The sequence below is a fragment of the Tetrao urogallus genome (assembly GCF_951394365.1).
Source record: "Tetrao urogallus genome assembly, chromosome: 5".
Classification (NCBI taxonomy): Eukaryota; Metazoa; Chordata; class Aves; order Galliformes; family Phasianidae; genus Tetrao; species Tetrao urogallus.
This window is the reverse complement of record NC_136818.1, coordinates 14852909-14870853: the sequence shown is the minus strand read 5'-3', so window position 1 is coordinate 14870853 and position 17945 is coordinate 14852909. Positions and strand designations below refer to the sequence as shown.

At 40.6% G+C, this 17945-nt stretch overlaps 1 protein-coding gene across 1 annotated transcript; it reads left to right on the top strand.

Annotated features, from left to right (window-relative positions):
- Positions 1–625: 625 nt before the first annotated feature.
- On the top strand, positions 626–17531 carry GTF2B (general transcription factor IIB; the record flags this gene model as incomplete). Its single annotated transcript, XM_079536511.1, has 7 exons — positions 626–642; positions 2470–2576; positions 10382–10515; positions 15936–16082; positions 16217–16346; positions 16947–17228; positions 17398–17531. The coding sequence occupies 7 exons, from the start codon at positions 626–628 to the stop codon at positions 17529–17531; spliced, it is 951 nt and encodes a 316-aa protein (XP_079392637.1).
- Between the last annotated feature and the right edge of the window lie 414 nt (positions 17532–17945).

Genomic DNA, 17945 nt, shown 5'->3' with positions numbered 1-17945 from the left:
TAGTGTAAATGGAACCCTTAGTGAGCAGAGGGGGGGGAGACCTGCCGCTGGCACTGACTGGCGGCGGGAGATCTTTCCGTGGAAGCCGCGCACCCTGCAAACCCCCTGGGGCTGAGTGCTGATGTGGCGCAGCTGTTGCAGGCAGTGCTACTTCACATCTCAAAGGTCATAGGGAAGCATAATACAACAAGCTTTATTCCCCTTGAAAAGCAGGTGTTGTTTTTTCATCCTTTGGGCTTATTGAGTAAACGTCATCGCAGACGGAAAAAGGTCCTTCCTTCCCTTTCGCGGCATCGATCTCTGCCTGCAGGCGGCCCCACGCCGAGCGGCTGCCAGCGCGAGCTCTGTCACCTCCCGCAGCTGCTCGTGGCGTCGGTTCCCAATAGCCACGTTCTGGGCGCGCGCAGCTCGAGGCGCCCGGCGTCGCCTCCGTCCCCGGCCCGCGCCGCGCGGGGCTCGCGGCAGGCGCGCGCGTCAGCCCGGGGCGCGCGCTCGCGGAGCCGCCTGTCCCTTCGCGCGACCCGTCGCGAGCTGCCGGCGGCTCCGCCCCTCGCGGCCGCTACATAAGGAGGTGCGCCGAGCTGCTTCCCGACCGCGCGCAGCCGCCGCCGCCGGAAGGAGTGAGATGGCGTCCACGAGCCGGTAAGGGAGGCCCGGCGCTCCGCGGGGGCTCGCGCGGAGGAGTTCACCCCCAGGAGCGGGCGGCGCGGCTTCCGCCATCTCTCCCTGTCCGCGGCCCGGCAGAGAAAATGGCCGCGTCGGCCTCCGCTGCCGCCCGGGGAGGAACCGGCGGCCATCGCCGCTCCTACCCGGCCCCGGCTCGGCGCCGCCCCCTGCCTCGGCTCGCCGTTCCTCCCCGACTTCTCGGGACCGTAAGCCGTCCCGCGGCAGGGGCCTCCCGGGCTTCTCCGTGTGGGCCGCGGCGGCCGGCTGCTGTGGGTTGGAGCCCCGAGCTCGGTGCCGCTCCCCGAGCGGGGCCGGGCGTCTGTCTGCATCGCTTAATTAAATCCTGGGTAGAAAAAATGGTTGTCGTGTGGTCATTTGTGAAAGAGAGGTCTGCAGCAACGAGAGAGAAAACGAGTGTTTTCTTTGGAGCTTCTCGTTTGATTTTTATTTTTTTTTCTTCCTCCTTTCGCTCCGCATGTCGCTGGTGTTTTGCGTAACGCCGAATGTCAGCTGGGCGCCCTGCTTGCTTTGTCAACACTTGTGTCTGCCACGTGAAGCCGCTGGGCGAGGGAGGAAGGGCCGGGAGGGAGCGCTTGTGTCTGATATCCAAGGTGGTTTGCATCCGAAGGCCGTGCGTGAGCGTGTTCTGCACGGGGGTTGTGAAGGTTAACGCTGCCGGTGAATCGTAATCTGCGTTCTGAATCGTCGAGGTTCTTCTGAACAGCCGTCGGTTTAGAATGTTACGTTTATTTTCCTTTGACGCATCAGGTGTATCCAAAACATGAAGATTGAGCTGGGGCTGTGTAGATTAAGCTGCAGTGACAGGCTGGTGGGAAAGGAGGAAAATCGGATGAATTCAACGCCTACAAAGGCTCGCTTCCTGTTTGAAGGACTAGCAGGTGTTTTTGGTGCCATCATATTTAGGCTGAGAAGTGCTTGCAGCGTTTTATTTTACTGTGATCAGCTGCCATACCCGCTGCTTTTTCAGCTCGATTAAATGGCTCTGTTGAATATAAAACTTTGAATAGTAAGCAGAAACAACTCTAGCCTTGAAACAAATTTGTTTTAATGGAGTTACTGGACATTCACTGTTAGTTTAAATGAGGTATTTACTGTTACAACATTTGGTTAGAAGCAATTGGTTGTTGCTGTGCTTTGGTGCTGTTGTATATGTGCACATGTTAAACAACAACAAGGCCTTATTGGAAGCTTTTTGTAGCTGCTGAAGATATATGGTGTACAAGAGATGGTTTCCGGTCCTCAGAAGCAGTTGTTGCCCGATCCCTCTCATGAGCTGGTAGTTTCTCCATTACAATCTCACAACTAATGAATTGCTTAATTTAATGCTCTACTTTTAACCTAACTTAAGGATGGCATTTTTTTTTTAACCCTTGAAAAAAATGACAGAATTATATGTTCTCAAATAAATGTGTGCCCACTGTTTCCTGAATTGAGGACCTGATAAATTATATTGGTTTGATAAGAATGAGTGGAAATGCCCATTAGCATGAAGTAATCACCTCTCTGTTCTTCAGGAACTTCAGTTAGTGGTAGACTGCAAGGTGGACTACGCTTAATCCTGACTGCATTTAAGTTTTGGATGCTCTCGTTGGAAGCTTTCTATGTTTCTGTGATGAAATAAATTGCAAAAGTGTTGCAATTTAAGATATTCAGGTGTTTTAGGTTAATAATAAGTCCTTCAGATCACCGTAAATCATTCTTCTCAGCAGTGAACTCATACTTTGGGATGCACCCTCCTTGACTGAGATAATAATAATTTAATTCTTTTTTCTTTCTTTGTAGTTTGGATGCTCTTCCGAGGGTGACTTGCCCAAACCATCCAGATTCCATTTTAGTGGAGGATTACAGAGCTGGTGATATGATTTGTTCAGAGTGTGGGCTAGTAGTAGGTAAGTGGATTTCATATCACTGTGAATTACTATGTAACCTTCATTATGCATATAGATCTGTATGGGTTTTTTGTACAACATGGGAATGTAATTTGAGCCTTTAGTTTTTTGTCTTGATACCTAAATGTTTTGTTACAAACAAAACATTTTGCTAAACACTATTTTTAATAGCCTTTCTTCTGGAAACTTCTTGTAGAAAGTTGGAGAAAACAAACAAACATGTTTTAAAGATTGAAATCTTGAAATATTTTGTTGTATTGAATTAGAATATTATGTCACCTAGTCCAGTATTCTGTCTTTAACTATGACTGTTATTTTGTTATTTCAGTTAGTAAAATAAATTAAAAAAAAAATTTCTGCCTTATAAACAAATCCAGAGCAACTCTTGTTTCCCACTAGTTGGTGGTTATTTTCTGTCCTGAAGGATGACTCTCTGTATTCTTGCCAATACTTGCTTTTGTTAATTACTTTTCCTAAGTCTTTTAATACCACACGAAATTAATACCAGTTTTCTCCTGAATTTTTGCTGATCTCTTCTCCACTGTATGCATGGCAGCAACTTACAGAGGCTAAACTGTATTGATAATTATAATAGAGTATTTAAAATGGGGGAAAAAAAGTTGAGAAAAAAATTCTTAGAATATTAATGCGGATTTTCATCAAGTTACATTTTCAAAAAGTGTTTAAATTGAACTTAGTCTTCTTTAGAGCCAACATTACTGCTGGGGCAAAATGTTTTTTCTTTTTTTTTTTTCTTTAAGCATGGTGCATTTTTTTAAGTGGGTTGTTGCATGGATTTATCACTAAAATATTCTAACATTTACTGTTGTGCCGATTGTTCTCATTTTGTTCTGCCATCCTTCAGTAATTGAGTTGTCCTGCGTATGTTCCATTCATTAGCTTGAGTATCCAACAGCTAGTTTGAAAAACAAGTAGATAAATAATTGAAGAGTGCATGACCAAACAACAGTGTGAATATTTAATAGTCCTTCTTTTGTTAGGAAATCGAGAGAAGGAGAAAATCAGATCCTGCTCTCTATGTCTCTTCTTCTAGAGATGCGAGGAGAAAGGGATGTACAATGGGTAGACAGCATTTTGTTTCTGAATGATCGAAGTTGTATGTATTTGTTGCAAGTTGCATGATATGTTCCCATTAACAGAGTAGTGCTTTCACTTCTTTCTACACAGTGAAGTCAGTCACAGATTTGCATTCTGATTTCCCTAAGTTTACACAGGTGTAGCTGGTACATACAAGTGTTACTCACCATGGGTTTAGGGTTGGGTTGAAATTTGATGAGTTTTTTACTACTAGAGGGGGACCCCTTAGAACAGTGGAAGAAACTGCAAGACTGTAGCCAAATTACTGTCACAGTTCCATTTAAAAATACTGTGGTTCTGGTGTCTGCAGAGCTGCTTGTGTCCCAGAGTGGCAGAATGGTGTATACTGAACATGGGTGTGTTCCACTGCTACAAAGTCTGTAGTGGCATGACTTGGCCACTGTTTTTGTTCAAGATGGCTGAAATGAGATCCAAGAGTTTTTGACAAAGCTTAATGTATTTCCACATGATGTTTTTCCTGCTTGCTGTGGCAGAGCACTAAAACATCACATATTTTGAGGAAAAGTTTATTTTTCTTCTTTTTTTTTTTTTTTTTTTTCCCTTGTGTATGTTAGTGGTTAAAGTAGCTGATACACTGATTCCAAAGTTTGACAATTGTCATTTCTATGGGTGTGTAATGAAATCAGTGTTACTACTATTATGGCTGACGTTGCATTTAGAGGTTATGTAGCTGAAAAGGAAGAGAAAGGCAACAGAAAAAGATTGAGACAACAGGAAACTAGGATAAGGTTATGAGCGATATGCAGATGTTTGTTCCATCTCCTGTATACCTGTTCAGAGTTTGTGGGAAAACATTCCATAGTTTGTGGTCAGAGCTTTACAAAGTTCTGTTGCGTTATTTAGTTGGCTAATGTTTCTGAAAAGTTTGAGATGTAAATGTCTAGTCTTAAAGTACAGCCTATATGATATAGGTAAGATTTAATTTTTCTGCATATATTGTTTTCATTATGATACAACAAATGACTAGGAGTGGATTTCCTAATTGTATCTGTTTGTCACTCCATTACTCAGACCATTACAATGTCTGTATTCAGGGACAAGACTGATTGCACCTCTGCATACGTGATGCTTTTCTGAAATAAACCAATGATTTCATTTTTTTTTTTTTTCTCTTATTTTTTGGTAGTGTCCTGGAAGTGAAGAAGGTACTTAAGTATTTCTGATCAAGTAGAGGGCTTTTGTGGCTGTTGTAAAATCTTTAAACCTCCAAATGGTGAAAAATGTATCCATTTTTCTGTATCTGTACGTATGTTGATGATTACCTCTTTCTCTAAATACTGTTAACATTCTACACTTAAGATTTTAGTTGGAGATTTTAGATTTTAATTAAATGGACAAAAAGCTTTAGATATGGATGTATATTAGCGCCTTATAGCTAGTTACTGCTTTTATGCTTGGTGCCCAGAGTACTAGAAAGTGTTGGATAAAAGTTTGTGCTTGCAAGTAAAATTCTTTGCATCCATGGAAAAGCTAATTACAAGATATGCTTATACTTGCAGAAACTTTGAGTGGCTGAATGTGTGAGTGTTCGTGGGTGCTGAACTTACATAGGCAATTTGTTGTATGAGAAGAGTCATCCATAAGCCTTTTTCAGTCAGCAGTTCAAATGGTCTCTGTCTTAAGTCTGACCCACTTCAGTTCTGTATCTGCTGTAAACAGCATAAGTTTCCACAAATGTCTGTGTTTGTCTTTTGGATGTGGATTGCTGAAGATGCCTGATCCCCAAATCTCATAAGGCAGTGGCAAACGTTGTCCATCCACTAGCCTGAGTGGTGGTGTGAGTAGTGAGTAGTGCAGCCATGACATGACTGTCATCATTTAGTCTTTGCTAAGACATGAGGAGCAGAAGCCCTGGCAGTTTTGGCAAAGCTTTGCAGTCACTGTTGTTAGCATGATATTCCTGAAGGATGTGGAAGGTTTTACAGTTTGTAGGTTCTAGGCTGGGAACCAAAGATGGTCCAGAGCCAATATGAAGAATACTTCCATTAGACTAAATATTATGTTTATCTACATTCTGAATCATGGAATATTTGGGGAATGTTGCTGATGATACGGTGTTGATATCTGAAGCTATTCAAAGGATTGTATGCCTAGTCAAGGCTTCTGTGGGAGCCATGTAGAGGAAGTAGTGACTGTAAAGTTAGGGTTTGGTTTTGTTTATTCACAACAATTATTCTTTGTTAACTTGAATATACTAGATTTATTAAAATGTTGTGTGGCTGAGCTCAAGGAAAGTAATTTTGCTTGCTGAAAACTGAAATGAAGTTGAGTATAACTGTGTTGGCAATACGTAAGTGTCATGGTTTCATGATTTTTGTTATCAGTGTTCCACATCGTAACATCATGTAGTGCACTGGCAGTTAGAGTTAATGCTCCAGGCCTGATTGTTGATATTTCCAGGTACCAGGTTCTCAGAAGAGAACTACATCTCCCAGAAGACTTTCACTGTTCTGTTTCCATTCTCAGTTTAGAGGGAAAGATAAAACTGCTCACAAGTCATGAGACTGTCCCCTTCTTTTACTTCTTGTCTTTGCAGTGTGTGCTCCCAGCCGTCTCACCTCAGCATTAGAGTAAGGCCTTCGGTTTTTGGACACTCTCATTTTATTTATCAGCTTCAATTCCAGTTGTATTGTATTATATTGTATTGTCTTGATTCCAATATCGTCCTTATTAAATCAGTTTTCTCCCTTGGCTCGTTGCTGCTGTTTAGTTTTTAGGCCCATCTCTCTACCTTTTTCTCTCTTTCCCTTCCCCTTTCCCCAGGCCACGTGCCTGTGAGTCCCTTCACACCGTTGCTCATAGAAGTGGGCCACGTTGGCCCCCAAGTTCTTGACAATAAGCAAATAAACAGAATGTGGCAGGGTGTACACGTGTGGAATACCGTGGCCAACTACAGGCTCCTCAGTACAAGAAATGTTCTGGCTTGTTGGAGCAAGTGCAGCAGAAAGTGGCAAAAGTGATGTACGGACAGGTGTATTCTCAGTATGAGTGAATGAAGACCGTTCAGTTTTGAAGGAAGGCTCAACTCAGCCTGGTTCTGTGCAGTTATGTCTTCATAATTTTCCTTGGCTTGAATCTTCTACCTGGATTTTTCACTGTAATTTGTCTCAGCACCTCAGTGCTCTCCATGATAAGGAGTTGGCTGAAATTAGAATTCTATGTATGTTTTTAAGCATGTTGTTCTTAAAAGTGTTTCCATGTATGTGCTCACTAGATGGCAGCAGATTCCTTAACTAATGGTCAGAATGAGCCAAACATTGTTAGAAACTGTGGCTGTTTGGTATTTTAAATTGTGAATAAGCATTATTTTACTGTTTATTTTGAGGTTATAATATTACTTGTTCATATGCAGAGCTTGACTCAGTGTACATCTACCATTATAGCTCCTCTACAATGAATTAAGCCCTATCATCTTGAAAATGTTTCAGGACTGAATACGGAAGATAACATTATTTGAGGCTCCAATTCCATCTTGTTGTTTTGATTAAACCTCCTCAGTCTGCAGCTATTTGTGTGTGTGTGTGTGTGTATTTAATATAAGAGGTAATAAAAATGCAAACAGAGAATACAGGACTCATGCATCACGGGTATTTCAAGTGGATTGTGCTGCTGAAGGAGCTGGTATTATTTGTCTGAAAACATGTAATTGTTAATGCAGAACTTGTCAAATAAGAGTGGTTGCCTTTGATAAACTGCTTTCTACTTTTGAGGTGAAATAAACATGCAATATTTGTGTTTTATAGTCATGCTAAGGTAATTACTAAAAACTTTTGAAAATTGCATTTTAATTTTTGATGCTAAGCTGAGTTCACTCTTTAATTTCTGGAGCACTTGCTCATTGTATTTATTAGTTCTGAAGAAAAGTAACTGGTCTGAGGTCTTCTGTTCTGAATAACAGCAGTTGTGCATTTTTAGATGGTATGTAAACTGAGTTGCTGAAGTTTGTTGTATTTGCTCTGCAGTTCTCGTGTCAGTTAGACTGCATTTTAAAGGCTGGTTATATACTGGGAGAAGAGTTTTTGAATTAAATAATGCAGTGAAGAAAACGTTTGTGTTCATGAAGATGCTTCATGCTGGAGATGGGTGTCTGTGTAGATTTGGTCCTTGAAGTGTGTTTTGCTTCTACTTCAGAGCAGAAAGGGATGAACTCACGTTTGATTTTAATTAAAGATATGTTTAATGTGACCATGTCTTGTGAAGTTTGTCTCTGTTCAAAAAGATGGCATCATAAGGAAGTAGTGGATGTGCAACCACTCCCAAGCCTATCACAGCTGGATACAGTTGACAAACCTATGTAGTAACAACGGGAGAAAGCAGGGATTTTAGATGGTGTTTTTTGGGAGCTTTTGCTTGCTCTACTGTTTGCCACCCAGGTGCGTTTTCCAGGTGATTTAGGAGAGCACATCAGTAGGCTACGAGCCAGGAAATGCCGTGCAGAGCTTGAAATGATAACTTAGCAACCAGTGTTCAAAGCTGATCTCCGAGTGCTGCGATATCGCACTGCTTTCTGTAAAACTGACTTTGGGATTTAAGGTTTTGTTTCTGTCGCTTACAGGTGGGGCTTTATTGCATACATACCAAGGCAACAGTTCTAAAGTGATTTTTCTGTTTTGAGAGGTTAAGAGAATACTTAGTGCTACACTTTCTTTTGGGTGCGGGATAGGATAATTAGCTGCTTGCAGTTGAATATTTTCCATCTGTGGAAACATTTGGCCTATTTGTTCCAGTTTTGTTGTTATTTCTAGCTTGTGTCAGGCTTCTATGCAAGGCTTTTGAAAGGTGGAATGTGATTCCTTGGACCTTTGTAAGTAAAGATTATCCAGGAGAACTGTTTTCTTGCAATAGCAGATTTCTTGGCAACGTGAAGGTATTTACACACTGGATCTTAATTCCGCAAATGCTTTATATTCAGGGATTTGTTCTACTTAATCTTTTCTCACTTTGAAATAGTAGTCTCAATTCTCTGTTTGTAGTATGTTTGCCAAAGCAGGCAGTGATACAACACTTTTTTGTTAGAGCAGGAATGGTTCATAACTCACAAGAGGCAGATCCTTGAGTGAGTCATTGAGGTCATTTCTACTTGTGGAAAAAAATATTACATCATTGCCCTGTGCTCAGTGTTCTATTTATACCATGCCAGAATTTTAAGTACATTTTGCTTTTTTTAGATGCTGTAAACAGTATTGGGGGGTTGTCTTAAAGTCACTGCTAGACCATAGAAGGTGCATTACTGAATCAAATATTTACAAAGAGTCCAGGAGCCAGAGGAGCATGCTGTCTGCTAATGAAAGCTTGCAAGATACCGGCCTCTAGCAGGAAGAATGCATCTGTGCTGTCTTTTACTTTGTGGTGTTCTTAATCTTCTGACTTCTGTTACTTCCACCTCCACTCCCTCAGCCTTCTTTAGAGTATGAAATAAATGTGGAGCATAGCCGTGAGCAAGTCGGATGAATACTAGTGAGAGTACTCCTGTCTTAAATCTGTTCCTTTCAGGTTGGCCTGACTTAGATTCATTTACACCTTTCAGTTTCAGGCACATTCCTTGCATCATCATGTGTTAAGAGGGAAGTTCCTCCACTCTGTGCATTGCTCCTGTACTTTTTTATTTCCAGCTTCATATTGTATGTTATCATTGTTTGGTAGGGAGTGCTTTTGTCTGTCTGCTTACGTTTTTACTAGATTAAAGCAACCTCTGTTGTTTCATACTTGGACTTCTATGCCAGAAATTTTTTCTTGCTGTCAGTGCCATTTATTTTTGTGAATTCACAGCACTTAAACATTGATGAAGATAATGAATTTTCCCTCAGGTTCAGCAAAGCAGAGGTGACAGTTATACTGACTTCTGATAGTCTGCACAGAACTGTAATGCTTTTTTCCTTAATGCTTTTCTCTACCCATGTTCCTAAAAATTCTGTGTAGTGCTGTAGTACAGCTCTGGAGTCAATGCCTTGGAGGTGCTGGTTTTACCAGACCTGTGAGTGGAACGAACTGCACTACAAACAGAACTTTTTTGTTAATTGTTATTTGTATATTGTGATTAGTGCAGACTTTTTGCCTGTATTAATGCTGGATCGAGATATTTCTCAATCTGAATAGATGCTGCTGGAAACATTTAGGTGAATTTGAGAGGACTCCCAAGGAAAGTCCTTTTCATTAAGGGTCAGGTATCCCTTAAGGAAGAAAACAGAGCTGCAAAAGGTTGTTATGATGGTTCAGAAGGTGGCATATTCATTTCTGAGTACCAAGGGTCTGGAGCTCATTCAGCAAAGCGATGTGCTACTGCTTGATGAGATTGTGCTTGATAGCTAATTCAGGAGTACTTTTATCAAGTGTCAAAGGTAAGATAACTTACTCATTTGTCTGTCACTGGGAATGCTTATGGACAACTGTGAGCTCCTTCTTTGTGTATTGAATAACCTATGATAGTCTTTAAGGACGGCTGCAACTGTTCTCTGGATTCATTTATCTAGTTATTTCAACCTTCTCTGCAGCTCCTGTTATTGCTTTCTACTTAAAATTGAAAAACCTAAAAATTTTGGTGTGTTTGGTGTGACCTGCAGCTACATCCTGTTTGCGCTTGGTAACAGCCTGCATTTTATAACTGGGAGCTCAGCTGTGTAACTTAATGTTTCAGAAGCTTTTCACAATATTATGTTGATACAAACAATTGTTTTCTGTAACCACAGGTGATCGTGTCATAGATGTAGGGTCGGAGTGGAGAACTTTCAGCAATGATAAAGCAACAAAAGACCCATCTCGAGTTGGGGATACCCAGAATCCTTTGTTGAGCGACGGTGACCTGAGTACAATGATTGGAAAGGTAAAATGTAAAATGTTAAATGCTACTAAGCTTGATCATTTTTGTGTCTACTACATATTTGTGTGTCCAGAGGGAAGCTATTCAGAGAATGCATTTACAAAGAGATTTAGTTGAAACTGAACTCTTGCTTTTCAGTAATCTCTAAAATGTGTCTGTTTTTGGCTGACAGCAAGAAAGAATATTTTGACAAGACAGAAGTTTGCAGTGCTGTAGGATTAGTTGCCACTCTTTGATTTGCAACATGAGCTAGCTTTTTTGTAATAATGTCTAAATCAGATTAGTATTGGAGACATGGAGAGCAACATGCATGTTGTGCCTGCTCTCAGTGAATGTTACGTGAAAACACTGAATACAGAATTCTTCTATGGTGTAAGTATTGCAGAAGAAAGTATTGAGTGTATGTTTGGCTTGAAGTTTTGTGATACAGCCATGTCAGACGTTCATGAGAAAGGGAAAGCAAGATTAATAACACAAATGCCCTCCCTTTAATGAAATAGTGACCCAGATAAGCTTTCATTGTGCTTTGTTATATTTTCTAATGCAGGATTCAGATTCATATTTGTGGATTTCCTGAATGTTTCATGCTGTCTGATTTTGACAGTTGTCATCCGATATCTTTCACAATAACTTAATGAAATCAGTAGCCTGTTTTCAGTGCAGCATTTCCACTTCATTTTTAAGAAAGTGTCTGTTCCATTTTTGTGTTAAGCAGGGAGCTGGTGTGCAGCCCTTAAAATCGGAAATGTGTAATATTTAATCATAACCAAAGAAATACAGTTTATTTTTGAAAACAGTTTGAAGTTTGGGTTATCTTTCACTAACTTAGTGAATTTCCTAAATTCCTAGAAAAAAAAATCTGCAGTTAACTCACAGCAATCATGTGGATACGTAGAGAGCTGTTAGTGTTTTTGATTAATTGTTCTATCCCTCTTTTCTATGAATCCTAACAGAAAACAGTCCTCCATGGAAAATGAAGAAATAGGCATATCTAAACATGTGGGTATACATAGGAGAATGTGCCACCATACTTCTCAGCTAGGAATTCTTCAAAGAGAGGATGACCGTTAGTGAACTCTGATAGGAGCAGCTAATCTTGAAGCTATATTAGTTTAAAAAAATAAAAATAAAAATTGCCCATCTGGATGTTTGTGTTTTGGACTTTTTCTGAGCATTGTTGCTTTCCAACCAGATTTTGGGATGCATTATACTGGGCCTCCCTTCAAACAAATTTCTGCACTTCTTCATTAAACAAATGGGCGTTGCTAAGTAGCTCTGTGAAGCAGTGCTTTAGGAGTTGTTGGACTTCTAGTGATACCATAATAGGTCCAGAGGGATTGTAATTCTCAGGACTTGGATTTCTGTTACAGATTTGGTAAGCTACGATTAAGATTAGAAAGCACCTTTATAAATGGAGAAATGGACAGCTTATTCCAAATTCGTGCTGTATCATTTTGGAACTGTGCAAATCCAGGGTTTGTTTCTGGGAACTCAGTTTGATTCTGAAGTAGGATGACATTTTCAACTCTTCTAGAACCTGCATGTTGGAAAAGAAAAAGGGTATTTCAGCAAGAGATACAGTTCAGCTGGATACAAATTCTAACATGACCTGTTAACCCTCTTCCTGTTTGAAGTTCAGTGCCTTATTTAGGATAAGAGGGTTAGTAGTCCCAGGGAGAGAATTAAAGACCTAAAAAAACATCTATGAAAAACTTACATTTTTAGGGATAAGGATTCATTGAATGCAATAGCTTTGCTGTTAACCAGAATATCCTTGAGTAGACAGGACTAAAGTAGCTGTAGCAGGTCATATTCTCTGAATAGCAAGCTGCAGGCTTGTCAGTGAGGCACAACGGATGAGAACTGTGAGCAAAAACGTCCAAATCTTAGAACCACCAGGGAGAATTTCAGAGGACAATCTGTCCTGCTGCAGGTATTTCACTTGCAAGGGAATGAACCAAAGAACAGACGTTATTTTCTACAGGAAGTTGTTTGTGACAAACCAGGATGTGTTCTGGACAAGAGTTCCTGTGTTTGTGTTGCCACTGAACAGGGGCTCTGGATGTTGTGAGTGCTGGGAGCTGCCTTTTTCCTCAGTTATTTGGAAGAAAGAGAACGGCTTGTCAGAAGGTTCTGAAGAAATTTTCTATCCTTGTGCAAAGGATGTGAGTTCTGCAGCAAAAATAACTGAACCAAGAGATCAGCCAGTTTCTTGAGCAGTGTTCTAAAGTCAGTGCCAACAGTAATTGGGCATGAGAATTAACTTTGAAGTAAGAGATGTTTCAATAATGGTGAGATCGGTGTAGGCATGAGGAAGATAAGTGGCATCTGGAACAGTAAAGAACAGCCTTCATGAGTTCCACACAGTGAAGCAGGATGAGATTGTATTTTCTTGGTTAATAACAATTAGAATTAGAATGGCCTGGAGGGGACTCCACGTCTATGTGCCCGAGATTCCTTTCCTGTTGGATAGGAAGCTCCTTTCTGCTTGGGGTAGAGCTGCTGTTATTAGGATTGTTTAACCAAATGAGCTAAAATGGCAGCTGGAACAACAGAAGTAAAACTCATGTTGTGTTAAATCCAAAAGTGAAGGTGAATTATTTTCATGGAATATTATAGGAGGCACCTACATTCATAGAGGTGGATGTAAGTGAAGATGGAGTCCAAACCACGTGCCTGTTAGAACGGGACTTTAAATTGTGAAAGAAAGGATCGGGTCAGTTCTGCTTCACAAAATGGCTTCTCATAGTTTCCTCTTTGAAACTGAGAGGTACTGCTCTGGGACTCCTTTCTGCTGCAGAAATACATTCTTTACCTGCTAATAACCAAAGAGAAGCTCTTTTGCCCATGCAAAAGAGATTAATTCCTAATTGGTTTTAGTACCAATTTAGTACAATTTAGTGCCAGAGACCCATCTGTCTGAGATAGCAAAAAGTTGTGTTGGATGAAAGATTAATTTGTGAAGGGGGAGTTGAGTGGCATAGTTAGCTGTGGTGGAAGTGGCTTGCATTCTTCAGGAGGATTTTAAGGGTGTTGACGCAGAACTGTACTTCTCTGCAAGTAGATAGCGTGCTGCAACTCACTTGATGACAGTGCAGATCGTTTGGAGACGTGGTGAGGTCTGGCATTAGTTGTGATTCAATTGTCAAACTATCATGGTAATTTCATGCAAAATTCAAGAGAAAGAGATGAGCCAGTTCCTTATATACCAGTGTATTTTCTTGGAATCTGAAAGAAAACTTGCAGTTCTGCTATAGGTCTTGTGGGAAAAGTTGTCTTTTGTTATGCTTCATTGTAAATTTATTCCTTTTTGTAGTGACTGCAACTATGAGAGAATGTAGGTTGGTTGAACAGGAAACTAATGTATACTTTCAGTATCGAATTTCTATGCTTTGATCAGATGGCTCTGAGAGGAAGCTGGGTGTTGTCAGACTGTGTGGCCTGTATCTGAAAGTGCTGTATTGATAAGTGGTGGCGAGATGAATGTAAAAGAAGAAAGGATCCATGGTTACCTCCAGACCACATAAAGAGCGGGTTGTACTGGGCAAGCCTTCTGCATGGTGAGGGTGCATTCCTTGATGCTGTGGATAGCCTCCAGTCAGTGGTGGTGGTGATGCTTCTCCCTTCTGCTCTGAAAGGGGAGGATATACCAGTTAAAACTATAGGACTTCTGTTTTTTTCCATGCAGGAAAAGGTATTTCCTAACATGGTTGTGAAGAACTGAAGCCAACAAAGCATTGTCCCTCAATTGAATGATCTGGAAAGAAAGTAGACGATGCATTTAAATAGCAAATGCAGGAGAACTGCTGTGGTTTAACTTAAGCAGTTGAAATGGAAGAGTATTTTCCAACCCTTTTATAGTTGTGAGCTGTTGTATATTGGGGTTGCTCTTGGAAGGTGCTGGCAGTGTGAAATCCTCTGACTAACAGTACTTGTGTGTAGCTGTGTTGGTAGTTTGATGTGTGTAAGCAGACATTCAAAGGAAAAAGTAATGGCCAAGAAAGTGAAAAATGAGGAGATGTAGGAGAAAATTAGAAAACAGCGAAATAAATCTTGCAGGTGCTGTGTATAATGGACCAGGGAAAGTAAAATCTGCGTGGTGGAGGGGAGTGCTTGCTGGCCTCAGAACAGAGCAGTGTTTTCTGGAAAAGAAGGGACGCCTAGTGTGAGGTCTGAACACAGGGTCTGGGAACCTGCTGTCAAAAACGATGGGCCTTTGTGGTCATTTCCTTGGCAGCTACAAGATTTTGAGGAAATACAGTTCCTCTAAGTATTTGTGCATAGCACTGGTGCAGGAAGCTACGATACACGAGTGCTGTGGGGAACATTGCAGGCAGCAGGGTGTGAGTGATGACCAGGAAGGAGCCTTTAGACCTGAGACATGTGTATCTTAGCCAAAGAATGTTGTTTGGGAATAGTTTCTAAAAGGGAAGCCTTGCTGAAGGCATGTTTTTAAAGCTCTTTGAGGACTGAAGTCTTCTGTGCTTTCTTGCTCTTTGTTTCCCCTTAAGACTCTCTGGTGACTTTTGGGTAGTTGGACAGATTCATCCAGTCAAATCATTACAGTTGCCTTCAGCACTCTCTCTGCTGCCATGGTTGTTTGTAGCTGGTTCTTTCACTGGTACTCGTGCTGGAAAGAGTAGGAAAAAAGCCAAGGACAGTCTTGGGTTCTAGTGTCTGTCATAGGCCTGTTCAAAGAGCCACCTGATAGGGAAACTTGTGAGAGGGGTTTCTGTGCCAGGGCCTTACATTTTCACAGCAGTACCAAAGTGTGCACGTGCCAGATGTGGGTCTCAACAACACAGGTAGCCATCAGCTTATGAAGTGGATGTGACCTCATCAGGAGGACTTAAGGATTTTCCTTTAAGAGGCTGTTGGATTTATTGCAAAGGCAGAATATATGGATTTTTACATCTTGCCACAACTAATGCTTACTGCTGCTAGCAGGCAACGCATCACATTAGTTTTGAATTGGTCATTGGTTTGGGTATTCTCTTCGTCTATGCTTTTATTTCCATTTTTGAGTTGTTATTGTAACAGCTGGTTTCCAGTTGGTCATAAAATTGTTTTGAATTGGCTATATTTGCTGTGATGCAAAGGTAGCCTAACTGACATACAGAAACATAATCTTGGACCTGAACAGTGGCAGTAGGCATATTGACAGACACACGTTGGCTATGTGCTATTCGTGTTTCATTCTCACGTAATCAGTGGTGCTCGGAAGCCAGCTAGTGTTTTAAGACTTGCGCAGAATGTAGAGCATGATGTCTGGGACAAGGCTCAGTTTGAAGATTTACTTCAGCCACGTGTACTTGCGTGTTCCATATGTTGCCTTGAATTGGGATTTATAAAGCTGGTGGATGTTTGTTCTTGAAATGAGGAAGAACTTAACTGTTTTATTGACTATATGTATTTTTTTTCAGGGCACGGGTGCAGCAAGTTTTGATGAATTTGGGAATTCAAAGTACCAAAATCGCAGAACGATGAGTAGCTCTGATCGTGCAATGATGAATGCCTTTAAAGAAATTACAAACATGGCAGACAGAATCAACCTCCCTAGAAATATAGTTGTAAGTTCATGTCTCTGTCTTAAATTGTTCTGGCGTTGACTGAGTTAGCATAATATAATGGGCACATGAATTTTTGATATTGCTGCTAATTAAATGGCCTAGAGTTAATTAAATTTAATCGTCTTGCTTTGAAGGATCGAACAAATAATTTATTCAAGCAAGTGTATGAGCAGAAGAGCCTGAAGGGAAGGAGTAATGATGCTATAGCTTCTGCTTGTCTCTACATAGCTTGTAGGCAAGAAGGTGTTCCAAGAACATTTAAAGGTAAGTTTTCACTGGTACAGATTCAATATTGCCTTCAAGTGTCATTGTTATTATAGGATGTTAGTTTTCAGATGTCTGGACTTTGCCAAATTGGTTGTTTGCAGTGAAAGCCCACCTTGCTGGGCCTGGGGAGAAGAGGAGGGGTCTGCAAAAAGTTTGCTACATTCATAATGCGAGTAGGCTTTCAGGCGTGGGGTTCTTGGTGATAATATATTTTAAAATTGGCATTTGAGATTCATTCTGAGTATTGGTGATATTTAAGATGCTGCTTGATCTGATGAAGATGGGGACTCTTGCAACTGCATTTTTGCCAAAAGCTCTGCAGTAAATATATGCGTCTTTTCCCTGATCCTGAGGGGACAACTTTGACTGAGAGTATCAGATCTCCCTTATTAAGTAATCGGTATTCTTTAGCTTCTCATGAAAAGTTTGAACTGACTTAAATGATTTAGAAGTTTCATTAATGTGCAAAGCTTGTGGTGTAGTGGCCTGCATCACATTGGCCTGCTTTGTGGTGTTAACGTACATATAGTCAAATTCAGGTATTTTTGGGCAGAAAATGCTGTCAAATGTGAAGTTTATTTTTTCCTCTTTGTTTAGAAATATGTGCAGTGTCCAGGATTTCAAAGAAGGAAATAGGTCGGTGTTTTAAACTTATTCTGAAAGCTCTTGAAACCAGTGTTGATTTGATTACAACTGGAGACTTCATGTCAAGATTCTGTTCAAATCTGGGTCTTCCCAAGCAAGTACAAATGGCAGCAACACACATTGCCCGTAAGGCTGTGGAATTAGATTTGGTTCCTGGGAGAAGCCCTATTTCTGTAGCAGCTGCAGCTATTTATATGGCATCACAAGCTTCTGCAGAGAAAAGGACGCAAAAAGGTAAAACTTTCTTTAACATCTTACTGCTTAAAAGAGAACTCATGTTTTTTGTAGACTCGGAAGCTGCTGTTCCAACGGCATGCAGTGGAGACCAAACATATGCTGTTTTATTCAGTAAAAATGGCAAAAATTTAAAAAGCATTATTCATTTGTCTGCTTTTTGTCTTAGAAATTGGTGACATTGCTGGTGTGGCTGATGTTACGATCAGACAATCATACAGGCTCATCTATCCTCGAGCTCCTGATCTCTTCCCAGCAGACTTCAAGTTCGATACTCCAGTAGACAAGCTACCACAGCTGTGAAGTTGCTGAAGGTTACTTTAATTTCTAATAACAAAAAAAGATTCTTGCCTATAATAAAGGATGTACAAAGTGTTAATATTGAGTCTTCATGTTGTGGAACTGGAGGATATGGATATTTGAGCATAACTGCTGGAATGCAGCACACATTCCAAGGTAAACAAGCTAATTGTGTGGCATTTTGTATGTATATATTAGTGGAAGTAAATATTTAATGACTGTTGCAACAAACTTAATTTCATATTATTGTACTTATTCAGATTTCTTTTGTAGGGATCTAGTAAAATGTATTTTGGAAAATTGAAAATACTATGTAATTCCCAAATAAACTTTTCCAAAAACACTTACGATCTTGTGGATGTCACTACAATTTGACACACGCATACTTTTCCACAAATGGAGAACTGGAATGCAAAC